This window comes from Rhinopithecus roxellana, chromosome 8, assembly GCF_007565055.1.
Source record: "Rhinopithecus roxellana isolate Shanxi Qingling chromosome 8, ASM756505v1, whole genome shotgun sequence".
Classification (NCBI taxonomy): domain Eukaryota; kingdom Metazoa; phylum Chordata; class Mammalia; order Primates; family Cercopithecidae; genus Rhinopithecus; species Rhinopithecus roxellana.
The window spans coordinates 14098551-14124892 of NC_044556.1; the positions used below are offsets into that span (position 1 = coordinate 14098551).

Below are 26342 nucleotides of genomic sequence, written 5' to 3' on the forward strand. Positions count from 1 at the left end.
CAAGATCCGCCTGACTCTTAGAGCAGTTTTAGGGTCACAGCAAAATTGATTGGAAGGTACAGAAAGTTCCCATACACCTCCTTCCCCAAAGCCAAGCCAAGCCACCCGTTACCAACATCACCTTCCAGAGCAGTGGACTGGTTACAATCAGTGCACTCAGGCCGGGCACTGTGGCTTAAGCCTGTAATCCCAGCACTTTGGGAAGCCGAGGTGGGAGGATCACTTGAGCCTGGGAGTCGGAGACCAGCCTGGGCAACATGGCAAAACCCCATCTCTATAAGAAAAAATTTTTAAATTAGCCAAGCAGTGGTAGTGGCGTGCACCTGTAGTCTCAGCTACTCAGTAGGCTAAGGCGGGTGGATTGCTGGAGGCTAGGAGATTCAGGCTGCAGTGAGCTATGATCATGCCACTGCACTGCAACCTGGGTGACAGAGTGAGACCCTGTCTCTAAAAATAAATACATAAAATCACCACCCAGAGTCTACAATCTCTGTTAGGGTTTGTTCCTGGTGTTGAGGGTTCTGTGATTTGAATGAATGTTGGATGCTGTGTGTCCACCTTTATTGTTCTGAACAAAGAGGCCTCTCCCTGCTGAAAGTCCCCTGTGCTCTGTCCGTCCAGTCTCCTGGAAATCACCAACCTGTCTGTCTCCGTGGATCGGCCTTTTCCAGATTGCCCTGTAGCTGGAATCGCACCGTGTGTGGCTCCTTTCACTTGGCAGTATGCATTGACAGTTCCCCCATGTCTGTTCGTGGCTTGATAGCTCATTTTTTTTTCACACCGAATAATATCCCATGTGGTAGCGTTTTTATTTTTGTTCAATGGTTCTTGAATTTTGCATTCAAGCACAGTTACTAAGCACTTACTGTGTGCCAGGCACTCTGATCGGTCTTTTAGACACAGGGATATGCAGAACGCCGCCCAGTGTAAGCCACAGACAGGAGCCTGTAACGGGAATGAATGGCTGTGTGATTCCAGCCTCATGGGTGCCTCAGAGGCACAAGTGCATCGAGCCATGGGGTGTGTGGTAGGGGCACTGCCTGATCTTAGGAAAAAACTCCCATGCCCATAGAGCCAGTGGCCCCTGGCACCCACCCCTGGCCATAGATCAGCTTTATTAACGTTTATTGCATACTTTTTGTCCTTATCACACTGTTCATAACTGAGTTTCTCTCTCTCTCTTTTTTTTTTTGTTTTGTTGTTTTTTTTGAGCCGGGGATCTTACTCTGTTGCCTAGGCTGTAGTGCAGTGGTAAGATCACCACTCACTGCAGGCTTGACCTCCCCAGTCTCAGGCGATTCTCCCACCTCAGCCTCCGGTGTAGCTGAGAGGGACTTACAGGTGCATGCCACCACACCCAGCTAATTTTTTGTAGAGACAGGGTTTCACCATGTTGCCCAGGCTGGTCTCCAACTCCTGGGCTTAAGCAATCCCCCTGCCTTGGCCCCGCAAGGCACTGGAATTATAGGTGTGAGCCACTGTGCCTGGCTCCCTGAGTTTCATTTCTAATCTGTACTCTTCACGCAGACCTATCTGTCCCTGTGAACCTTGGGCTTTCCTTCAAGGCCATGATCTGATGGCGTTAAGGTTTTCAGAGACTTGGAACAAGGAGCAAGACGGTGGATAACCCCAGGCCCCGACTTGCATCCTCTTCTCTGAGGTTAAAAGTGGTTGTTAGGTGGCCGGGCGTGGTGGCTCAAGCCTGTAATCCCAGCACTTTGGGAGGCCGAGGCGGGCGGATCACAAGGTCAGGAGATCGAGACCATCCTGGCTAACACGGTGAAACCCCGTCTCTACTAAAAAAATACAAAAAACTAGCCGGGCGAGGTGGCGGGCGCCTGTAGTCCCAGCTACTCGGGAGGCTGAGGCAGGAGAATGGCGTGAACCCGGGAGGCGGAGCTTGCAGTGAGCTGAGATCTGGCCAGTGCACTCCAGCTTGGGTGACAGAGCGAGACTCCGTCTCAAAAAAAAAATAAAATAAAATAAAATAAAAGTGGTTGTTGGCTGGGCGCAGTGGTTCACTCCTGTAACCCCAGCACTTTGGGAGGCCGAGGTGGGCAGATCACCTTAAGTCAGGAGTTCGAGTCCATTCTGGCCAACATAGTGAAACCCCGTCTCTACAAAAAATACAAAAATTAGCTGGGCATGATGGCAGGCGCATGTAATCTCAGCTACTTGGGAGGCTGAGGCAGGAGAATCGCTTGAACCCAGGCGGTGCAGGTTGCAGTGAGCCGAGACCACAATATTGTACTCTAGCCTGCGCAACAACTCTGTCTCAAAAAAAAAAAGGCCGGGCGTGGTGTAATCCCAGCACTTTGGGAGGCCGAGACGGGCAGATCACAAGGTCAGGAGATCGAGACCATCCTGGCTAACACGGTGAAACCGCGTCTCTACTAAAAATACAAAAAAAAATTAGCCGGGGCCGGGCGCGGTGGCTCAAGCCTGTAATCCCAGCACTTTGGGAGGCCAAGACGGGCGGATCACGAGGTCAGGAGATCGAGACCATCCTGGCTGACATGGTGAAACCCTGTCTCTACTAAAAAATACAAAAAAACTAGCCGGGCGAGGTGGCGGGCGCCTGTAGTCCCAGCTACTCGGGAGGCTGAGGCAGGAGAATGGTGTGAACCCGGGAGACGGAGCTTGCAGTGAGCCGAGATCGCGCCACTGCACTCCAGCCTGGGTGACAAAGCGAGACTCCATCTCAAAAAAAAAAAAAAAAATTAGCCGGGCGTGTTGGCGGGCGCCTGTAGTCCCAGCTACTCGGGAGGCTGAGGCAGGAGAATGGCTTGAACCCAGGAGGCAGAGCTTGCAGTGAGCCGAGATCGCGCCACTGCACTCCAGCCTGGGCAACAGAGCGAGACTCCGTCTCAAAAAAAAAAAAAAAAAAAAGTGGTTGTTAGGGGCAGGGAGGCGAGAGAAATGGCTCCTGAGATGATGCTGCCAGCATAGCAGGGCCTTGATATGCTGTGAACCTCCCTTAACTGTCACAGCAGGAGGGGCCACCAGAACATCCCAAAGGGTCCAGGGCTGTAACTGAAACTGTTCCTGGCACTCCCTAGAGCCCATGTCCCTTTACAGTGTGTTATGTGCATAGCTCCCCTGGCTCTCTGGAGGCAGCTTGGCGCCAAGGGGAGCCCAGTGCATTGGAGCTGGGGCCCCAGGAGGCCCCCACACAGCTTTGCTGGACGCATTCTTTGTCCAGGCCCTGTGTGAGCAGTGCTTTTTTCCCTGGTCACCTGAACAGCCTTAGAGGGAACCAGAGCTCCCCAGTCTGAAAATGATCGGGGCGGGAAGGTCCTATCTGGCTGTGTCACTATCACTATGCAAGCAATGTTCCGGGGCCTTTACCAATCAGCCCTCCCCTGGGAACCCCTGTGTCCCTCACATGTTCCTTCGGGGTCTCATGCTCCACACAGCAGTCCAGACCCTGGACGGCCTCCTTCCCCACCCGCCTCCACTGATTTGATGTGGCAACTGACTCTCCCAGCTGGGGTGCAGTGCCCTGCCTCGGCCTCCCAAGCACTGCTCTTGCTGCCTGTCAACATGTGGAACTTGCATTTCCCCACCCAGAAAATGGAGCCCTGAGCCCTACACGCCTAGCACCAGTGTGAGTTACTGTGTTTTGGGGACAGTGAGTGCCTGTTATCATCCCTAACCACAAGGAAAGAGGGGTGCACCCAGTTTAACTAGAGTGGGTCAGAGAGGTTGGGAGGGCCTTGGAGTCAGCAAAACATGGCATCTCACCTGCTAATGGATGGCAGTGGTGGCTGCATGTGCGTGATTGGTGGTCTCTGCTGCGTGGCCCAGGTGAGGGCCTCCTGAGGCTCAGCAGTGCAGTGGATGCACGAAGGTCACACGTGAAGAAGTGGAGACCCAGGCCCAGCTTGATGCTTACCCTCGAGCGCTGAACCTCCTGCAGTTTGAGACATAAATGTCCCTGGGGAGCAGAGCCTGGTACTGCTCAAAGCCTGTGTTGGGAGGGGCACACAGGTGGGACCCAAAGGTGGGGCTGGAAGCACATGAGCCCAGATGGGACATGTGTCCTGGCATTGTCTGCTTTTTTTTTTGAGACAGGGTCTCACTCTGTTACCCAGGCCAGAGTGCAGTGGTGCAGTCACAGCTCACTGCAGCCTCCACTGCTGGGCGCAAGTGATCCTCCTGCCTCAGCTTCCTAAGGAGCTGGGTCTATAAGGCACGTGCCACCATGCCCAACTAATTTTTCAGTATTCTGTAGAGACAGGGTCTATGTTGCCCAGGCTGGCCTCCAACTCCTGGGATCAAGCGATCCTCTCTCCAGCCTCCTGGCATTTGGTAAAACTGCTGACTGATGCTTCTGCACCCCGGGTAGCGATAAGCCGTTCATCTGCAAGTGGGTGTGCGTCCATATGTTTTTACTAGGTTGCACTTTTTGTCCCGATTTGAGAGTTTTCATCTTTTTTTGTTTTCTTCTTGTTTTGCTCTAATTTAAAGAAACAGGGTCTTGCCCTGTTGCCCTTTATTATTTTAGGTTCGGGGTACATGTGCAGGCTGGCAAACTCATGTCACCGGGCTTTGGTGTATAGACGATTTATTTGGTGTTAAAGTATTTTTTCTGCATTTCTCCCTCCCACCGTCATGTAGGCTCCAGTGTCTGTTGTTCCCCTCTTTATGTCCACATGTTCCTATGAGAACATGCGATGTGTGGTTTTCTGTGCCTACATTAGTTTGCTGAGGGTAATAGTTTCCAGCTTCATCCATGTTCGTGCAAGAAGAGGTTTATTATTATTATTATTATTATTATTATTATTTGTAGATATTGGGTCCTGCAGCGTTGCCCAGGCTGGTCTTTGAACTCGTGGGCTCAAGCAATCCACCTGCCTCGGCCTCCCAGATTACTGGGATTACAGACCTGAGCCAAGGAGTCTAAATCTTTTCATTCAGAGCTCAAAAGAGATATTCATAAGGCATTCTGACCTAGTGGGGTGAAGTGCCATGTATCTGTGAAGCTCTAGGACACCTCAACTCTTTGAGCCTCCGTTTTATTTAAAAATTTTAGGGCCGGGCGCGGTGGCTCAAGCCTGTAATCCCAGCACTTTGGGAGGCTGAGACGGGCGGATCACGAGGTCAGGAGATCGAGACCATCCTGGCTAACACGGTGAAACCCCGTCTCTACTAAAAACACACAAAAAACTAGCCGGGCGAGGTGGCGGGCGCCTGTAGTCCCAGCTACTCGGGAGGCTGAGGCAGGAGAATGGCGTAAACCCGGGAGGCGGAGCTTGCAGTGAGCGGAGATCGCGCCACTGCACTCCAGCCTAGGGGACAGAGCGAGACTCCGTCTCAAAAAAAAAAAAAAAAAAAAAAATTTTAAAATACAAGGAAGGATGTATTTGCCCTTGCCGACAAAACGTTATGTGATCGAGAGAAAACTAAAGAAGCATAGCTGGCTGGGGGCGGTGGCTCAGGCTTGTAATTGCAGCACTTTAGGAGACTGAGGCACTTGAGAGGCCAGGAGTTCGAGACCAACCTGGCCGACATGGTGAAACCCCATCTCTAAAAATACAAAAATTAGCTGAGCATGGTGGTGCACGCCCATGATCCCAGCTACTCAGGAGGCTGAGGCAGGAAAATCACTTGAACTCAGGAGGTAGAGGTTGCATTTGAGCTGAGATGAGCAGAGTGACGGAGATTGCGCCACTGCACTCCAGCCTGGGCAACAGAGCAAGTCTCCGTCTCAAAAAAAAAAAAAAGGCGTAGATGTTAGTGACACCATCTTCATCCCATGTAGTCGCTAAACGTTTTCTTGACTCCCGTTTTCTATAGTCTGCGCTCCTCCGTGTCTGCGTTTAGCACTTGCAGTGTTGCTGGCGAGATGACAGCTGTCCCTGTGAAACAAGCTGCTGGCTCGGTGTCATGTGTTAAAGCCTGTCTTGGGCCTGAAGGGTGAAGAGTGGTGATTACTCTGAAAAATTTTGGATCCAAAAAAAGCCTAGTGTGTCAACATGTCTCCTGTGTGGAGGAAGGGCCCAGTGACTGGAGGTGGCTCTGAAGAAATTGGCGTGTTCCTTTTGTTTAATGTCCCCAGACACCTCCAGATCAGAATGTCCCACAGCAGAGTCTACAGGGGACTCTTAAACTCTTCTTTGCTTAACTATTCTTTCAAAAAGGTAATTGAAAATGGCCATAGGCCAGGCTCGGTGGCTCATGCCTGTAATCCCAGCACTTTGGGAGGCTGAGGCAGGAGGATCACTTGAGGCCAGGAGTTCGAAGGTGCAGTTACCTATGATTGCACCACTGCACCCCAGCCTGGGTGACAAAGCAGGACTGTTTCTCCTGTGTCCTCACAGGGTCAACCCATGCTGCCTGGGGAGAGGGACAGCCTGGGCTCCCAGCCACTGAAGAGGATCCAGGAGGGGAGCCCCTACCCAGGAATTGATGGGGCTACAATAGGAACCCAGTCTGCCTGGCCAGGTGCTGTGCTCTTACGTGACAGCCCACGAAACCAGTCTACTGCCTGACCGTTGTGTTGCTGTGCGGTCACTTTTCTAGGCGAATGGAGGTTTTTGTAGAGAAAGACTTCCTGGAGTGTTTTGAGGACTAGCCTCCCTGCTGAAATAAGTGTGGCTCTGTGTCCTGGGAGGGGCTTGTCCCTGCTGAAATAAGTGTGGCTCTGTGTCCTGGGATGGGCTTGTCCCTGCTGAAATAAGTGTGGCTCTGTCCTGGAGGGGCTTGTGTTCATGCACGGAGGGTCAGCACTGATGCAGAGGCTCGTGGTGGCCTCCATGCATCCTGTCTTTCTCCTTTGGGGAAAGCAAATGGAAACAGCTCAGGAATCTCACTAGGGCCAGGTGCGGTGGCTCACACCTGTCATCCTAGCACTTTGGGAGGCTGAGGTGGGAGGATAGCTTGAGCCCAAGAGGTGGAGACCAGCCTGGGCAACATAGTGACACCCCCTTGTCTCTACTAAAAAAAAAAAAAAAAAAAAAAAAGAAAGGCCGGGCCTGGTGGCTCACGCCTGTAATCCCAGCACTTTGGGTGGCCGAGACGGGTGGATCACAAGGTCAGGAGATCAAGACCATCCTGACTAACATGGTGAAACCCCGTCTTTACTAAAAATACAAAAAAATTAGCCGGGCGTGGTGGCGGGTGCCTGTATTCCCAGCTACTCAGGAGGCTGAGGCAGAAGGGCGTGAACCCGGGAGGCAGAGCTTGCAGTGAGCCGAGATCTGGCCACTGCACTCCAGCCTGGGCGACAGAGCGAGACTCCACCTCAAAAAAAAAAAAATAGCTGGGCGGGTGATGATGGCGGGTGCCTGTAGTCCCAGCTACTCTGGAGGCTGAGGCAGGAGAATGGCGTGAACCCAGGAGGCGGAACTTGCAGTGAGCCGAGATCATGCCACTGCACTCCAGCTTGGGTGACACAGCAAGACTCCATCTCAAAAAAAAAAAAAAAAAAAAAAAAAAAAAAAGGCCGGGCGCGGTGGCTCATGCTTGTAATACCAGCACTTTGGGAGGCCGAGGCAGGTAGTCCACAAGGTCAGGAGATCGAGACCATCCTGGTTAACATGGTGAAACCCTGTCTCTACTAAAAAGTACAAAATAGCCGGGCGTGATGGTGGGCACCTGTAGTCCCTGCTACTTGGGAGGCTGAGGCAGGAGAATGGCGTGAACCCGGGAGGTGGAGCTTGCAGTGAGCCGAGATCGCACCACTGCACTCCAGCCCGGGCAACAGAGTGAAGAGTCCGTCTAAAAAAAAGAAAAGTAATTCACAAGTCACAGTCATCGCTTCACGTCAGGGACATGTTTTGAGAGGTGTCCTCAGGCAATTTCATGGTTGTGCTTATGGACTAGGTTGCTCTTAACATACCATAGATGGACAGCCTGCCACACGCCTGGGCCATGTGGTACATAGCCCAGGGCTCCTGGACTATGGACCTGTGCAGGCAGGTGACTGACTGCTCAATCCTGTAGGCACTTGTAACCCAGTGGTATTTGTGTCTCTAACATAGAAAAGTCACAGCAAAGGCCAGGCGCGGTGGCTCACGCCTGTAATCCTAGCACTTGGAGAGGCCGACGCGGGCGAATCCCAAGGTCAGGAGTTCGAGACCAGCCTGGCCAAGATGGTGAAACCCTGTCTCTACTAAAAATACAAAAAATTAGCTGGCCATAGTGGCGGGCACCTGTAATCCCAGCTACTCAGGAGGCTGAGGCAGGAGAATCGCTTTAACCTGGCAGGGGGAGGTTGCTGTGAGTCGAGATCGTGCCACTACAGTCCAGCCTGGGCAATAAAGTGAGACTCCATCTCAAAAAAAATACAAAAAGACACAGCAAAAATATAGTTGTGCGGGGCATTGGCTTATGCCTGTAATCCCAGCACTTTGGGAGGCTGAGAGGGCAGATCACTTGAAGTCAAAAGTTCGAGACCAGCCTGGCAACATGGTGAAACCCCATCTCTACTAAAAATACAAAAATTAGCCGGATGTGGTGGCAGGTGTCTGTAATCCCAGCTACTTGGGAAGCTGAGGCAGGAGAATTGCTTGAACCTGGGAATCAGAGGTTGCAGTGAGCCAAGATAGCACCACTGCAGTCCAGCCTGGACGATAGGGCAAGACTCTGTCTCAAAATATATACATACCAAATAAGTAAATATACAGTTGTCTGTAATCCCAGCACTTTGGGAGGCCGAGGCGGGCAGATCACAAGGTCAGGAATTTGAGACCAGCCTGACCAACATGGTGAAACCCCATCTCTACTAAAAATACAAAAATTAGCCGGGCGTGGTGGCATGCACCTGTAATCCCAGCTACTTAGGAGGCTGAAGAACAAGAATCGCCTGAACCCAGGAGGCGGAGGTCGCAGTGAGCTGAGATTGTGCCACTGTATTCCAGCCTGGGTGACAAGAGTGAGACTCCATCTCAAAAATAAAAAATAAAAATAAATACAGTTGTAATCTGATGGGACCACTGTCAGGTGTGTGGCCCGTCACCGATGAGATGATTCTGTCGTCGGCAATGATGGACGTTTTTGGAGATGTGAATCCAGTTCATTTGAGGGAACCCCCAAGGTTCTCTGGTTGTGGCCTCAAATAAACCTCACATTTGGACAGTTTGTTACCAAATTGGGTTCTGGATCTTGGGTTCCCTTCAGTATTGAGGGTGGGAGGGAGGGGTCACACCCACAGAGGCCCCCCACCCCCACCCCTGCCAGCACCAGTGTGGCTGCCACCTGCCGTGCTGATGGCCATGCACCTTGTCTTTCCAGGTTGGGGCTGAGGACATGGACGGCTTCCAGGCAGACACAGAGGAGGAGGAAGAGGAGGAGGGCGACTGTATGATCGTGGACGTCCCAGACGCTACGGGTGAGAAGGGCTCTAGATAGCAGAACGCACTGGTGAGGTGGATGGGGGAGGTAAACCTCAACAGGGAAGGGATGGGGCTAAGACTCGCTCTATTGTGAGCTGCCAGGAGGGTTTGCAGCTGGAAGTGGCTCCTACCCTGCCACGTCCTCTGCTACTTGGGCAGAGCCACAAGGGCCTGTGCTGGGAGTCTCAGGTGGCGAGACGTTAGATAGGGGTCAGGGAAGACTGCACTGAGGCAGCAAGGGAGGGCCAGGTGGATTTCTGGAGGACTCCCCAAAGAGGAAGTGCAGAGGCCTTGCAGCAGGCTGTGCAGGAGGAGTGTGCCTAGGTAGTGGGGGGCAAGGTCAGCCTGAGAGCAGGTGAGCAGGTCACCTCTAGAAGGGGCACAATGCCCCAGCTTCCGCCTGCCCCCCGTCAGGTGAAAGGTTCCGCCCTGGGGCTGTTGCAGGCCCCATGAGGCAGCAGGGTGGGGTCCTCCCCCAGGGAGCCCAGCAGGCACAGCCAGCTCAAGACCTTCCCTTTCTTGCCCTGCAGAGGTCCAAGCCCCGTGTGGAGCTGCTTCCGGAGCTGGGGGTGGTGTGGGGGTGGACACCAGCAAGGCCGCCCTGCCTGCGAGCCCACTGGGCGCGTCGTGAGGGCAGTGGTGATGTATGTAGAACGCTTAGGTTGTCCTCCCCACTGGAGCAGATACTTGAACCGACTCGATTCCTGTGTAAAGAGCACTTTGTCCTGCTTCACGGACCTCCCCAAGGTGTGCAGAGTTCTATATAGGATGCTGGATTAGTTCCTTTGGTATTTGTAAAAATTCCCCCAAGAGCTGCATATGAATCTGCCCTTTAATAAAGCATTATTGAGATTGCTGGCCTATCGGGGAAGCCTGCAGGCACAGGAGCAGGCGTGGAATCCAGTACTTGTAAATGAATTGAAGCGCAAGGACCACCCACCTGGCCATGTGCACGGGCCCCGTGTATAAAGAGGCAGTGTATAAAGAGGCAGTGTATAAACTTATTCTCTAGCCCTGAGCTGCTCTGTCTTTTCTGAGAACATCGTGTTTCTCTCAGAGTGCGTCGTGTCTGGGGCCAGCCTTGTGCCCTGCAACAGCACTGTCCCATCTGTTAAGACACTAAGTCATCCTCATACCAGGCTGACCTGGGTCAAGGTGCAGGTTTTTCCGCATGTGCTTCTGTCCAGCCATCCCTCCTGCCCTGGGTTGGGGGGTTAGGAGGGGGTTTTCCCGGGGACCTGCTGGGGTCTCCTTCCTCAAACCAGAGCTGCTGGGAGCTGAGTTTGGCTTGGAGTCTGAGACTTCGTGAGAGCCCACCCCTAGGTCGGGTGCATCTTTCGTGAGTGCTGGAGCTAGGAGGTGACCTCCTCCCTGCCCCACGTTGAGTGGGCTTTATCCCCACTGTCCCCGAGGGAGGACTCTGTGGTGCTGAGCAGCTCAGAGCACATGCAGCCATGGGGAGAGTCACGCTCGCCAGCCCTGCTCCTGGCCACACCCCACCTGAAATCGAAGCTTCCCTTCAGGGAACCCCATGTGGGAAAGGTGTCAGCTACCTCCATCCACCCATTCAGGGACAGCAGGAGGCCCCGGCCAGGCCTTCCTGCTGGGAAGCAGGATTCGGCTGTGCACGAAGCAGAGGCTGCCCCTGTGCCACACCTTCGACGAGCTTTAGAGGGGCTCCCTGACAACCTGGGAGTCGGGGGTTCCTGACAACCTGGGAGTCAGGTCCCGGGGTCTGCAGGGACGCAAGACTGGAGTGACAGCCTTCATTCTCAACAGACCAGGTGCCCACACCAGCTAGGGCAGTACCAGGGGCGAGGGAGGGACCAATGCAAGGTCGGGGCATGAGCAGAGGCCCCGGGCACCTTCCCCAGGTGCAGACATGCATCCCCAAGTCAGCAGTGGGCCCAGGGCATGCATGCTTCCACATTGTAGGGCGGAGTCCCTGTGTCTCCAGGGACTGCCACACCGCAAACTTGCTGGTTTAAAGCAACAGTCACCATCTCACAGCCTGGGGGTCAGAGTGCACGCGTGCCTCACCAGGCTGACATCAAGCTGTGGGCAGGACCAAGCCCTCCTGAGACTTTCCCAGTGCTCAGAGGCACTGCATCCCTCAGCTCGGGGCCCCTTCCTCCACCTTCACAGCCACAGCGCTGCCTCTTCCAGTCTCTCTCTGACCTCTGACCTCTGCCTCACCCTCCTGCCACCTCTTGTGAGGACACTGGATCCTGGACCACGCAGAATCATCTCAGGTCAAGACCTTTCATCATACAATCCAAGCCCCTCTTGCCAGGTGAAGTCGCGCATCTGCAGGTTCCAGGAAGAGGATATGGCCGTCTCAGGAGGCCCTGTCCCTCTGGCCGCAGAGAAGCCAGGCCTGTGACAGCACTCACCTCCCAAGCTGGGGGAGGCCTGCGGGGACTGGGCCTTTGTGGGCACAGCACAGCCTCCTCTAGCGCACGGGATTTCCTCCCCAGGCAAGCGGCTCATCGGGCACTTGTGGCCAGGCATTGGCCCGAAAGCAGGTATCCACCTGGTGCCGCCTTAACAGGGAGCCATGCCCAGCCCCTGTGCCGTCTGCTCTGTAGCAGGTGAGCCTGCCCTGTGTCCCACGGTTTCAATGGAGCACCAAAAAACTATATTCAAACACCCTGTTTATTTGGGCTTATGATTTACTAACTGCAGGTCTGCGTGCGGGAAGGCCAGCGTCCCCCGCTGCCGTCGTCACCCACATCCACAGAGCAGCCCTAGCGCCAAGTGCAGCTGCTGCCACCCACAGCACACGGGAACGGGACCCATGCTGCAGGCCTGCTCTCCTGCCCAGGGAGATGCCACGTGTGTCTGGCAGCTTCATGACACAGTTACCAGCAGCTAGGGAGGGCTTAGATTTGGTGGCGTCCCCAGGCCTCTCCTTCGGGGGCTTGGGCGCAGCTCCACAGCCCCCAGGAGTTGGGGGCTCTGCCACGGGGCCCAGTTCCACAGCTCCACAGCTAGCTGGCGCCCCTCCCGTGCCCATGGGGCAGAGCCAAGTATTTCCAGAGGTGGCTTGGAGGCCCTGGGGTGGCGGGGAGAGGAACAGGGAGAGCATGAGACAGACCCACAGGGCTGAGGCCAACCCTGCTTTTATTTCAAGAGAGCTTCTCGATGGCTGACAGGAGCTCGGGTTTCAGGATGGCGTCCGGCTCGACCCCCGCAGCCTTGATGTCCTCCAGCACAGCCATGTCCCACGAGAAGGTCAGGAGGGCAGAGGGCACCTGCAGTGGGGGCAGGCTGTCATTCTGTCTCCATGTGGCCGTGCAGTGGACGGACAGAGCCGAGCACAGTCGGCCCTTCCCGCCGCGGGAAACTCAGCGGGCAAGCTGGGCTGGGGGATACCCTGGCCTGGAAGCCATCTCAGCTGGTGGAGGCTGTGGCTCACACCCTGGCCTCCTGCCCTCTCCCTCCGGGACTCCCGGAACCTAAGCCTAAACTCACTGCACTAGCTAACACGCGTCACTGCTCCCATTTGACAGGGGAAACTGAGGTGTGGAGTAGTTATGAACTCGCTCAAGGCCCTGTTGCCAGTAAGTGGGAAAGTGGGATTCAAACCCAGGGACCTGCCCAGGCCCCCTGCTCTGAGAACAAGGAGGCTCCCTCCTGAGGGGCTGTGCCAGTCCCCGGAGAACCTGCAGAGGCACCGGGTCAGCAGTGCCCCTGCAGGCCAACACTCACCAGCCCGCACTCATTCAACGCCAGGTTCTCGTCCTCCGACAGCTTCTGCCCTCCCGAGGCCAGCAGCTCAAAAGGCAGCCAGTCGCTCTGCAGGGCCTCCCGAACGAACCCATACACTGCCCCCAGCCGTTCCCGGGCGTAGAAGGTCCCTGGGGAGTGGGGAGGTCAGAGCAGGTGGGGCCCGGGGCCCAGGGCCCCCACCAACCCGAGCCATCCTCCCTGGGAGTCGCAAGTGCCCACCCTGCAGGAGGCAGCCGTCGGGGAGGCGCACGCGCAGCAGTGTGTAGGTGTACTTGCGCAGCCCGCGCTGCTCCTCCTTCTCCCGCATGGCCTTGGTCCTCAGCACGCTCAGCCGCTCCACTGCGTCGGACCTGCACATGAGGGCCACGTCAGGAGGGCTGGCCCGGGTTCTCCCACCCCGCCCCACTCCGCTCTGCGGACACCAGGCCCACCTGAGCCTCTGCTCCCGCTTGATCTCCTCTGCCGTGAGGTTGAAGAAGTCCCCTGGCAGTTCGAACTGCGAGGCCAGGGGCGAGGGCTGGAAGACGCGGCGCTGCCGGTCCAGCTTGGCGCGCACAGGGCTCCGCAGCCAGCAGCTGTTCCTTGTGCCTCTCCAGGCTCTGGGGCTGGGCCAAGGTGGTCTCGCTCAGCACGTAGAACTCCTCGGGGTCCTCTACAGCGCGGCAGGACATGTGTGTCACTGTGCAGCGGAGAGACCCCCAAGCCAGGCTCTCCTGCCCCAAGGCCCCTTGTCCCCATTCCCCACTCAGCCAAGCCCTGTCCGCTTACCTTGATCCTGGATGGGAAGCAACACCTTTTGGAACCCAATGGCCTCAAAAAACTCGTGGGTCCCTTCCAGGCAGTTAATGCGCTCCTGAGGGTGGAGATGGGGGTCACTGGGGACCCCTGGCTTCCTCCATGGCCCAGCCACACCCGACCTGGTCCAGGGGCCCAGCTCTCGCTATTGGGATAAGCTGTTGCCCCTGTATGGGGCCCAGCCCTGGGGGTGCCTCAGTACTAGGTGCAAACCTGCTTTTCTAAGGTGGGGGCTATGGAGTTTCCACCAGCTCCGCACAGAGGAAAAAGTCACAACCAGGCACAAAGAGTGAGGCTGAGGAGCCAGATACTGCTGGGGCCTGAAGTGAGGCTAACACGGGCCAGGGAAGCCAGACCCTGCCGTTTCCCCCAGAAGAATCTGGTTTGCATGAGAAACCTCCCCAGTGCCGACATGTTGCCAAACAAGCCCAAGTGAAGAGGAGGAAAAGGATGTGGGTGAGGAGAAGCAGAATTTGTTGATTTGGGGTGACTGGTGCATTAAAATCTTGCTCTCTATCTTGTCCTGCTACCTTCTACTGGCCGAACGCTTCACTGCTTGGGGCTCAACTCTCGCTAGCTCCTCCAGGGACTGCCTGGTGTGGGCCACCACCGGCTCCTGCAGGCCGGCTGCCCCCACCCCAGCCTGGGCCCAGGGGCCAGGAGGCATGCCCACCTGGAACACCTTGTTCTGCAGCTTGATCTTCCGGTACTTCTCCTCCTCGGGGTGCAGGTGGATGTTGTCCAGGTACCTGGGGTAGGTGGAGAGGGTGAGTGGGGCACAGCCCAGGCTGCCCCAGGTCAGTGGCTCAGCCACACTTGGCCTCTAGTCAGAGGGAAGAAGCGGCCCAGTGACCCCAGGGCAGGAGACCATCTCCGGGTGGAAGGCATACCTCGCACACCCCACGGAGCCCACCCCTGGTGCCAGCAGGAGCCCCATGGAACCCCTCACTGTCCCACCAGTCCTGGAAGGGCATCAGTGAACCACAGCGGTGGGGGAGCCGCAGGGCCGGAAGAGTGGAGAGCCAGAGCCGAGGGGCCGCAGCGCCAGCAGGGGGCTCCTGTGGGGTGCTCCCTCGGGGCTGGCGGGCAGCGTGGACTTCCAGGCCTGCCCCCAATCCTGAGACTCGGGGAGTGGGGTGGGACCCTGTCTCCTCCACACGCTCCCCGAGTGGTCCCCAAGGAAGCCAGGGTGGGGAACCCGATTCCGTAAACACCTTCATTTTGCACATGGGTAAACAGACCCAAAGAGGCCCAGTCCTTTGCCCGAGGCCTCTGGGTGGAGCTGCCTCACTCTCAGCCCTGTGCTCCCTTCCTAGCCCACCTCAGCAGGTCATGAGGGGACAAGAGAGGGTGACAGCCCCAGTGGGAAGGGTGCTGGGGTGAGCCGGAGGGGCCAGGCAGGGCAAAGGGGCCACGCACTCACTTGGCAATGGTGTCCACGCCCAGCTTCACCCGGTCCCGGTCTTTGTTGAACGTGTGGATCTTCATGATGGAGGCAGCCACTGGGTCGGTGGAGAAGTGCTGGGAGGAGGGAAACAGGGAAAGCTGCTCACTGAGAACCCGGGCCACACGGCCCTCCGCTGCCCAGGTAACAGGGACAGGAAGAGGAAGGCAGAGCAGCGGTGTGGAGCAGCCCTAGCTGTGAACTCATCACAGAAAGGAAAAGAGAGACCCTTGAAGACCCCGGCCCTGCCCACACCCCAGGGCAGAGGCGGCACAGCCAAGACGCAGCAGAACTTAAGTCTGCCCTTCCGCCTTCTCCAGGCTAGATCCACGGGGCTTGGGGGCCGGTGTGACGTGACAGAACTTTGCCTCACACTCTGGCTTTCGAACTCGACCTCAGTGCTGAGATCCACCAAGGCCACTGCCCCTTACAGAACCTCCTGCCACCATGGACACCGCATCCCTCCTGATCTCACAGCCCCATGATGGACGTTCCGGAATGACTCCCGGGTCTCATGTGAAGAAAGAGACCGAGAGGCCCCTTGTCCAGGGTCACAGGGATGGCAGGTGGCAGAGAGGATACAAATGAGTCTGCAACCCTCAATGTCTGAAACTCAATGGCTGGAAGATGGATACCCCCAGCCCCTGCCCCAACCCGAGGTCCCGCCGTATGTTACTAGGGGAGGGGAGAAGTCACAGCTGGAATTCCTGGGGTTTCCCAGAGCCAGCCCTGCTGACTGCGATGTACAGCGTTCCAGCACGCAGAGGCTGAGAACAGGTACCCTAAGACCCGGACAAGACTGAGGCACAAATCCATTCACGCTCGGCACAGCTACCGCACACGGCCACACCCAGAGAGCCACCCATGGCCTGGCAAGCAGGGCTGCCACCCGCAGCTCCCTGGGCTGCCCAGATGAGGGCAGGTGAACAGCAGGGCCACCCAGGGCCACATGTCAGGATTCGGGCCACCTGCCCAGGCAGCCCATAGCTCCACCCACCACCCTCCACCCTCAACTGCACAACAGGGTCCCTCAGCAGCCCCCTGCGTCACACGGACCCATGACCCACACACTGAGCCAGGGCTCATGCCAACAGAAAATTGGGACCCAGCCCAGTCTGCTGGTTTAGTTGCCGAGGTGATGTGGGGAGCGGGGCAGAGCACGCAGCTGCAGAGAGGCAGAGCTGCGAGACGCCCCTGCCGTCCCCAGGACAACAGCTTCCTGGGGATCAGAGTGCCCAGGACAGCACACCTGCCAAGGGAAGGGCGTCAGCTCCAAAAGCGGCCCTCAGGCGTTTTGGGCGACTGGCCACCAGGCTTAGGTCAGGATCTGGGTACGTGCGCAGACAAGGGACGAAGGAACAGTGGCCAGGAAGGCATCCAAATCCATACAGGAATGTACTTTGTGAGAAAGGTGGGATTTCACAGCTGTAAGCAAAAGACAGGTGCTCTCCACAGGTAGGGCTGAGACGAGAACTGAGCCAAGATCTAGAAAAAAATAACATCAGCTCCACCCTGCCATGTTACATAATAACACGCTCCAGCTGGATCAAAGCTTCAACCATGGAAACAACAAGCAAGGAGTCACTGAGAAGCCAGAAGAAAAGCACTGGAGGCCGGGCGCGGTGCCTCACGCCTGGAATCCCAGCACTTTGGGAGGCCGAGGCGGGTGGATCACAAAGTCAGGAGATCGAGACCATTCTGGCCAACATGGTGAAACTCCGTCTCTACTAAAAATACAAAAGTCAGCCGGGCATGGTGGCGGGCGCCTGTAATCCCAGCTACTTGGGAGGCTGAGGCAGGAGAATCGCTTGAACCTGGGAAGTGGAGGTTGCAGTGAGCCGAGATTGCACCACTGTACTCCAGCCTAGTGACAAAGCAAGACTCTGTCTCAAAAAAAAATAATAATAATAACACTGGAGAGGCCACAAAAGAATTCTCTCAGCATGGAAGTGGGTAAAGCATTTCTAAGAATGGCCCCAAACCCAAAGCCATGAAATAAGACTGACACATTTAATTATACAGAGATCAAAACATCCTATGCAGCAAAGTGACCGTAAGCAGAGCCAGCATATGAGCAACTAGAGGGAAATATGTGCAACTCGTATCACAGGCAAAAGCCTAAATTGCCTAATATATAGAGTGCCTACAAATCACTAAGAAAAAGACAAACGATCTAATAATGTACAAAAGATGCATTTTCATATGAAACATGGCCAACCCAACCCAAAATAAGGAAAGTGCAAATTAAATCTATCCTGGGATGTTATTTTCACTTGTCAATAGGGGTAAAGATCAAAGTTTGGTGATTTACAGTACGGTGAGAGCACGGGTGCTTTCGCACACACTGCTGGAGTAGGTGTGAGTCTGGAGAGTCTCTATGGAACTGTTACTATTTTCTTTTTTTTAGACAAAGTTTTGCTCTTGTCGCCCAGTGCCCAGGCTGGAGCTCAATGGCATGATCTCGGCTCACGGCAACCTCTGCCTCTGGGGTTCAAGCGATTATCCTGCCGCAGCCCCCCGAGTAGCTGGCATAAAGGCGCCTGTCACTACGCCTGGCTAATTTTTGTATGTTTAGTAGATATGGGGTTTCACTATGTTGACCAGGCTGGTCTTGAACTTCTGACCTCAGGTGATCCACCTGCCTCGGCCTCCCAAAGTGCTGGGATTACAGGCGTGAGCCACCACACCTGGCCACTGTTACTACTTTTTGAGAAAGGGTCTCACTTATCACCCAGGCTGGTGTGCAGTGGCCTGATCATGGCTCACTGCAGCCTCCACCTCCCAGGCTCAAGCAATCCTCCTACCTTGGCCTTCTGAGTAGCAGGGACTACAGGTGCACGGCACCATGCCCAGCTAATTTGTTTCTGTTTTTGTTTTTGGTAGAGACAGGGTTTTGCCATGTTGCCCAGGCTAAAGCCGAAGTTTCTGAGAACCTATTGATGGTGTTAAGTGAGGACTTGCTGTATTACGGGAAAAAAAACGCTGTGAAAGTTATTTTTGTTCTTTTGTTTGTTTGTTTTTTGTTTTTTGAGTCCGAGTTTCGCTCTTGTTGCCTAGGCTGGAGTGCAATGGCACGATCTCAGCTCACCACAACCTCCGCCTCCCGGATTCAAGCAATTCTCTTGCCTCAGCCTCCTGAGTAGCTGGGATTGCAGGCATGTGCCACCACGCCTGGCTAATTTTGTAGGAAGTTCTTTCTGTACTGAAGCAAATAATACATAACCTTTTATGAAAAACAAAACCAGGCCAGGCACGGTGGCTCACGCCTGTAATCCCAGCACTTTGGGAGGCTGAGGCGGGTGGGTCACTTGAGGCAAAAGTTCGAGACCAGCCTGGTCAACATGGTAAAACCCCGTCTCTACTAAAAATACAAAAATTAGGCCGGGCGCGGTGGCTCAAGCCTGTAATCCCAGCACTTTGGGAGGCCGAGACGGGTGGATCACGAGGTCAGGAGATCGAGACCATCCTGGCTAACACGGTGAAACCCCGTCTCTACTAAAAAAAATACCAAAAACTAGCCGGGCGAGGTGGCGGGCGCCTGTAGTCCCAGCTACTCGGGAGCCTGAGGCAGGAGAATGGCGTGAACCCGGGAGGCGGAGCTTGCAGTGAGCTGAGATCCGGCCACTGCACTCCAGCCTGGGTGACAGAGCGAGACTCCGTCTCAAAAAAAAAAAAATACAAAAATTAGCTGGGCGTGGTGGCAGGCACCTGTAATCCCAGCTACTTGGGAGGCTGAGGCACGAGAATCGTTTGAATCCAGGAGGCAGAGGTTGTAGTGAGCCGAGAATGCACCACTGCACTCCAGCCTGGGTGACAGAGTGAGACTATCTCAAAAAAAAAGACAAACCTAGCTGGGAGAGAGGAGACACGGATGCATACACAATGGTGTGCCTGGATTCGGGGTATCAGAAGAGGGACTTCACTACTAGCAGTGGGCTCTGGGGCCTCTGGGAGGGACCTGTACCACCTGGGCTTCCGATGGGGGGTGGCTCAGGCACAGGAAGCTACAGGTTGGGGCAGGAGCACACGGGGCGCCACTCACCGCAAGAATGGCTTCCTTGATGCGGGCGTCCCGCTGGTCCTTCCTCAGGGTGGCCCCAGTGAGTGGACAGGTGAAGTACACACCAGGCACGGCCAGGTGGGCAGAGCCTTCCTCTCTGGGCTCAGATACCTGGGGCGGTGAAAGTGTCCGAGTCTGGACTGTGGACAGAAGCCACCCCGAGCCTCGCCGAGCACCACAGTCCTGAGTGTGGCCCGTAGAACCAGACATCTCTAGCCTCCATGCTGTCCCTTCCACTTGGTGGCCATGGGAGACACCCTGGCCAAGTGACTGGATCCCTGAGTCTGTTCCCTGGTACGTCAAATGGCCCTGTGGGGCCTACTCAGAACTAAACAAGGTAAGGAACAGAAAGCACAGAACAGCTTCTGACACACAGGAAGCACTCAGCAGACGGCAGCTGGGCTCCTGCTGGTCCTGTCCCCAAGCTGGTGAGGAAGGAGCTCTGTGTGGGAGTCCGTGGGCACAGTGTCCTGGACAAGGCCTGACTTTTGGGCCTCCATTTCTAAGGGCCATCTCTAAGGTCCCTGCGTGCTAAAATTCACTGAATCTTCGACGATCAAGCTGCTTAGAACTCCTTTCAGCAGAGCTCTCAAGGCCCACCTCCTACAGGAAGGCCTCCCTGATTCCACCCGTCTCCACAGAGCCCCTTGACCTCCAAGGCAGGCAGGAGCAGGCCGTGGTAGGGGACAGGCTCTGAAGCCACAGACTAGCCGGTCCTGTCTTTGCTGGTTCTGGGGTGTAGGAGAGAGGAGAGCTGGTTTGACCTCTCTCAACCCCGGTTCTCTTTCTGAAAAGTGAGAACTGTAACTGCATCCACCTTAAGGGGTTAAGGGGAGGGAGCGATGGGCTTATGTACCTGAGGCCCACTTTTCCAGGCCGAGCCAGCATCCTCAGCTGCCAAGCCCCGAAGGTCCGGACAACACTATGTTCCACCACAACCCGCCTCCACCTTGTGAGGCAAGGTTTCCTAACCACCCTGGAGCCCCAAGTTCCAGGCCACATCTCCCCCACGATGAAGTCAAGCTGTCCCCACCCGTCCGCGTGGGACAGTGCCACCAGTGGCTATTCTTACCACGTTGGTCCCTGGGGCCTGGGGGCTCCCGCTGATGGTGGCTTCGGCTTGAAGTTCCTTTCTCACTGGAAGGCAGCCCAAGAAGGAGAAGCAGAGACAGGATGGTGAGCACGCCTCTGTCCTGACCCAAGCCCCCGCATTCCTGGGGTGGGCCTGTGACCCACGCACAATGCCCCAGCCTGCTGCTGCTGGAGGTCAGGCTGGGGGTCCCCTGCAGGACTCGCTGTGCACCCACCCCTCAGCCTGAGCCAGCACCCCATTGCCTGGGCAGTCCCTGTTTCTGCTCGAAGTCTCTGCTCCCACCCCCTCCCCAGGAAGCTGCCCTTCCCCCAGCACCTGCCCTTGGTGAGTCGCTCCCAAGGGTGACCCTCACACCCCCACAGCTGCTCATGTGACTTCTGTGTCCAGGGCCAGGCACTAGGGCTGGGAACCTCAAACAGCCCCGACCTGGGCCCGAGGAGGGCCACACCTCACCCTGGTTTCGGATGCTGTCCTGCGACGTGGGGCCCCAGGCTCGGGACTGCTTCTGCTCCAGCCGGGCCAGGGCGGCAGCGGCCGCCATCTGTGCCTCATTGGTGGGTCCCTGGCGGGGCGGCCTCGGGGCTGGCTGGCTGGACTTCTGTTTGGGGGCCTTTTCCCTGGGGACAGACCGAGGGAGAGCGAGTGTATCCTCCTGAGGTGGCCGGCAAACCTGACGTGCAGTCACACAGGGGAGCTTCTGCTGCTCCCCAGCTCCTGCCACCAGCACCACCAGTCAGACATGTCCCTGCCTACGTGGGCCAGGACGCCTAGTTCCCAGGGGCCACCCGCAGCCACAGATGGTTCTTCTGCAAGCAGAAGAGCCCCTGGAGAAAGGAAATGCTGGTTCCGCTCAGTTCTGCACCATCCGGCAAGTCCTGCCCCCACTGGGCCTCAGCATCCTCATTTGTAAAATGGGTGGCAGCACCTGTCCCGAGGCGAAGGCACCTTGATATCCTCAGTGCTTTTTTATTTTTCTTTTTGAGACAGGGTCTTGCTCTGTCACCCATGCTGGAGTACAGTGGCACAATCATGGCTCACTGCAACCCTGAGTTCCCAGGCTCAAGGAACCCTCCTGCGTCAGCCTCCCGAGTAGCTGGGACTTGGAGGGAAGCATCATCACGCATGGCTAATTTTTCTATCGAGACAGGGTCTCGCTGTGTAGCTCAGGCTGGTCTCGAACTCTTGGCCTCAAATGATCCTCCCACCATGGCCTCCCAAACTGCTGGGACTATAGGCATGAGCCACAGCACCTAGCCCACATCCTCAGGAATTGAGGAGACTCAAGGGATGCCACATCCTCCCCCACTCCCTGCTGTGAGAGTCTCCACCCTCAGGTCACAGATTCGTTTGCTGAGCACCTACTGTGTGCCAGGCCCCCTGCTGGGAGCTGGTCGGCTCGGTTGGTTGACTCCTCCTAACGAGCTGCCAGGGAGGCCTCACCATCCCGTTCCCAAACCCAAGAGGGTCAGGAAGTCCGGGCAATGTGCCCCATGCCACACCACCCTTGTGGCAGGACCCTGGGGTCAGCGGACAGTAGAACCAGCCTCGGCCTGGCCACTCCATGCCAGGCCCGGGGCTGTGCAAGTACGAAGAGCTCATGGACTCGCGGTTCTGCCCTGTTGAGCCCTACACCAAGGAGGGTTCCGTAATCCACTTGGCACAGCGGCCTGGCAGAGAAGCTCTTTCTGCCAACCTGCTCGGGCGCGTCTGTCTCGCCTGTCTCCTCTCAGGCCCCTCCCGTGAATTCAGGGACTGTGTCACTTTCCGCGCTGTAAGCCTATTAAAACTTCCTGGGAGGCCAGTCCCTCAGTTCAAGCCCTATACTCCTCTGGCTCTGCTCAGATACCCAGGCAGCCCTCCCTCCTCGTCTCGAGGCTTAGCTTCGTGCCCACCCCTGCCTAACTAGTCCTCCCACAGCTGAGCATCTTGGGTGGAAGAGGAGATGACTCATGAAGACCCATCCCGGCCCCATCCGATATCTAGGTCTTTCCAACAAAATGGCATTTCCCAGGGCACCTCACCCCAACCGGTCATGGACCCTGCCCCCATGGGCAGCCACACGGACCCTTCTGGAACCTCAGCCAGGGAGCATCAGCATCACTCCACTGCACGACGCCCTCCCACTGCAAAATCCTAAAGCTTCCCTCGGCCAGAGAGCCCTTCCCGGCCTGGCCCACTGCCCTCCCCTGGCCTGTCTCCCCTGGGCTCCCCACGGTTCTTCCCATACCCCAGCTGCTCCCCGCTGCAAGCCCCTGCACTGTCTGCGCCTTCTGCCCAGAATGTTCTCCGGGGGGGAGGGAGGAGGACAGGCGATCTGGAAAGGGCTAGAGCTGCCACAGGAAGAGACGGAGGGGGCTGATTTCCCCATGGCTGAGTCTCACTTTGTCCTGGGATAGGCCTTCCCAAACCACCTGATGGCATCTGCTCACCCTCCTTCAAGGCCCTGGACACCGCCTGAGCTCTTATCTGAGGTCTGTTGGTTTATTTGTCCATCAGCAACCTCTAGAAGGTGAGCCCTGGGACAGCAGAGGCCTTCTCATGTCCACCACTGTAGCCTAAAACAGGACTTGGCACCCACACACCCCACACACCCTGGATATCCAGTCTCGCTCCAGAGGGGACCTCCGCACCCCTTCCCTTCCCGAGTCTCCCCTCTTACCTTCCCCTCTCCGCCCGGCTCTGGGCTGACCCAGCCATCACCCTGATGCCCTGCATCCTTCCTGTCACGCCCAGTCCTAACCCCACCCACTACTGGTTGAATCAATGAAGGGCTCCCCCCATTTGTCCACTTCTCTCCTTGACCCCTCTCCCTCTCTCACTCAGCCTTTGCTCTCCTGCTCTCCCCTAGGAACCCTGAAGTCCTCACTATGCCCCTACCTCCATCACCACCGCACCAACCCGTGATTCCCTGATCCCCACTTCCTGCCACCTCCCTGCCTCTCCTTCTACCCCCTCCCAGCCCCCATGCCTTCACAATCCTTTCCATTATTGCTTACAGACCCCTGCATGGCTGCCTGGCTGACCTCCTTCCTCAGTTACTCTCCATCAGTCTCCACCACCCCCTGGCCAGCCAGCTCCCTGCAACAGCCCCAGCTCTTCCAGCTTCCCTTTTCTCAACCCAGCAGCCCTCAGCCTCGCACCCTCTCCAGCGCCACTTCTTTCCCGGCCCTCCACCTGCCCTCCCAGCTGGCTCAGCCCCGCTCAGGCCCTTCTCTCCAAGTCCTCCCTAGACGATCCGGAAGCCTGCCCGGCACCTATCTCCTTTCCCCTCCCCTGTCACCTCCATAATCCACTTGGCATAGTGACCTGGCAGAGAAGCCTCCCAGAGAAGGCCTTTCTCCCAACCTGCTCAGACGCGTCAATCTCGCCGGTCTCCTCTCAGGCCCCTCCGTGTCACAGTCCATCTGTCAAAGTCCTTCACCTCCACTCTCCTCACACACCTTCCTCAGCCCCTCCCTCTCAATTCGCCAGGACATCTCAGGTCACTGAAGACGCTACCCACCCCGGCCTCCTTGGCCTTCCAGACTCTTCCTGGTCTCCCATCTGCCTCCCACGTGCTCCAGATCCCAAGTCCAGAACCCCTCTTCCCATGGATGCCTCAAAACAATTCTCCACCACCCTACCCCACAGCTGTGCGTCTTCCTCCAAGCTCAGCTCTCATCCATGGTCACCTAGATTCCCCCAAAACATCCCGGCCACTTAAGGACCAGCCGGGTCCCCAGACCTCTCCCTCACCACTCGTCTCAGAACTGATTATCCCTTTTTTCCCCCCAGGGTCGCTCCACTGACCCCCAACTTCCTGCAGCCCCGCCGCCCTAATCCCCCGTCACTGCCTCGGACACTCCTGCGGCCCCGCCCCCGAGACCTCCCCTCCCACCCGGCCCGCTTTCCCCGCCCCGCCCCCGGCTCACACCCGCCCCCTCCTGCCCCGACCCTAGATCTCTCTCCCCTCCCCCTGACGCCCATCCTCGGCCCCGCTTGCCCCGCCCCCGGAGCCTCTCCCCCTCCCCTGACTCTCGGCTGCTGCTCCCAGCCCCTCGCCCTCTCCGATCTCCCGAGCCGCCCAAGGCCCCAGACCCCTCTCCCCGGCCGCCCCTGCGTTCCTCACGCACCCCACGGACTCTGTGAGCTTCTGACCGGGTCCCGCGCTCTTGAACTTGATGTCGGCCTTGAACTCCTGAAAGAATTTCTTCATGGTGGCGGCTGGCCCGGCGGCGAGGGGCCGCGGGGGCGGGGGGCACAGGGCCCAGTCGGGGAGGGGCCGCCCGGGACCAGCCACCGGAAAAAAAATACCGCGCCGCCGGAAGTCCCGCCTTCCCCAGGCCGACCACGTGACAATAGGCTAGAAATGCCTCTCTAGCGCTCGGTGCCTCGCTGGCTCAGGGCGGCCGCTCTGTACGCTGCAGCCGCGTCTCTATGGTTCTTCCGGACTCCGTTGCCAGGGCGTCGAGTACGCCTCTCGATTAGAGTCAGTGCCTTGCCTGGTACCTTCCGTGGCGCTCCCCAAACGGTGACAGACGGTGACAGGAGAGGGACAGGACGACTGAACCTCGCAGAGAAAGCACTGGGCCCTATCCCTTTCGCTGCTCAACCTAAGCTGGGCGCGGTGGCTTACGCCTGCAATCACAGCTCTTTCCGAGGCTGAAGCGGGAGGATTGCTTGATTCCAGAAGTTGGAGACCAGTCTGGGCAACATGGCAAAACCTCGTCTCTATAAAAAAAAAAAAGTAAAATAAAATAATAGCCGAGGGTGGTGGCACGCACCTCTCAGCTACTTGGCAGGCGGAGGCGGGAGGCTCACTTGAACCCAGGAGGTCGAGACTGCAGTGAGCTGTGATCAAGCCACTGCATTCCAGCCTGGGCGACAGAGAGAGACCCTGTCTCAAGCAAAACAAACAAAAATCCAACCTTCCCTGTCTCCCCAGAGCTTACGTGATAAAGTCCCAATTTAATGTGGGGTATTGGAGGCCCCCACCTTCTGGCCCTGTTTTGGTCCCTGAAGTCCCCCCCATCCCCCCAGCACCACCACCACCACCACCACCACTTACCCTATGTAGAAGCTGTTTAAGAGGATGCACCCAACTGGGACCTGGGGATCCACTTTGGTGGACAAGACAGAAAAACCAGTTAATAGTGGCGTACTTTGGGCTGTGCGATCCGCAAAGAAGATACACAAAGTGACAGTTAAGCCTCCAAAAAAGGGAGTTGGGGGTCAGACATGGTGGCTCACGCCTATAATGCCAGCACCTTGGGAGGCCGAGGCCGGCGGATCATTTGAGGTCAGGAGTTTGAGACCAGCCCGGCCAACATAGTGAAACCCTGTCTCTACGGGCGCTGGTAATCCCAGCTGCTCGGGAGACTGAGGCAGAAGAATCGCTTGAACCCGGGAGGTGGTGGTTGCAGTGAGCCGAGATCTCACCACTGCACTTCAGCCTGGGCAACAGAGGGAGACTGTGCCTCAAACAAATAAAAACAAAAACAAAACAAAACAAAACAAGGAGTTGCGGCTGGGCGCGGTGGCTCAAGCCTGTAATCCCAGCACTTTGGGAGGCCGAAGCGGGCGGATCACGAGGCCAGGAGATCAAGACTATCCTGGCGGCCGGGCGCGGTGGCTCAAGCCTGTAATCCCAACACTTTGGGAGGCCGAGACGGGTGGATCACGAGGTCAGGAGATCGAGACCATCCTGGCTAACATGGTGAAACCCCGTCTCTACTAAAAAATACAAAAAACTAGCCGGGCGTGGTGGCGGGCGCCTGTAGTCCCAGCTACTCAGGAGGCTGAGGCAGGAGAATGGCGTAAACCCGGGAGGCGGAGCTTGCAGTGAGCTGAGATCCGGCCACTACACTCCAGCCTGGGCGACAGAGTGAGACTCCGTCTCAA

The 26342-nt window shown here is 56.7% G+C and overlaps 2 protein-coding genes across 2 annotated transcripts in view; one reads left to right on the forward strand and one right to left on the reverse strand.

Annotated features, from left to right (window-relative positions):
* CHAF1A (chromatin assembly factor 1 subunit A) overlaps window positions 1-10356 on the forward strand; it is a 43369-nt gene extending 33013 nt beyond the window's left edge. Inside the window, exons 14-15 of the mRNA XM_030935715.1 lie at window positions 9238-9334; window positions 9869-10356. Of these exons, the coding sequence (XP_030791575.1) occupies window positions 9238-9334; window positions 9869-9969 (198 nt within the window). The 3' untranslated portion in view covers window positions 9970-10356. The remainder of the gene's footprint in view (window positions 1-9237; window positions 9335-9868) is intronic.
* A 1619-nt stretch (window positions 10357-11975) lies between these two features.
* On the reverse strand, window positions 11976-25114 carry UBXN6 (UBX domain protein 6). The gene is given in 12 exon segments (XM_010367244.2): window positions 11976-12592; window positions 13050-13198; window positions 13290-13420; window positions 13502-13629; window positions 13631-13722; window positions 13839-13923; window positions 14539-14614; window positions 15289-15386; window positions 19352-19480; window positions 20442-20506; window positions 20916-21079; window positions 24575-25114. Coding segments are annotated over 12 exon segments (1326 nt in total). The 5' UTR covers window positions 24658-25114; the 3' UTR covers window positions 11976-12466.
* Window positions 25115-26342: the final 1228 nt, after the last annotated feature.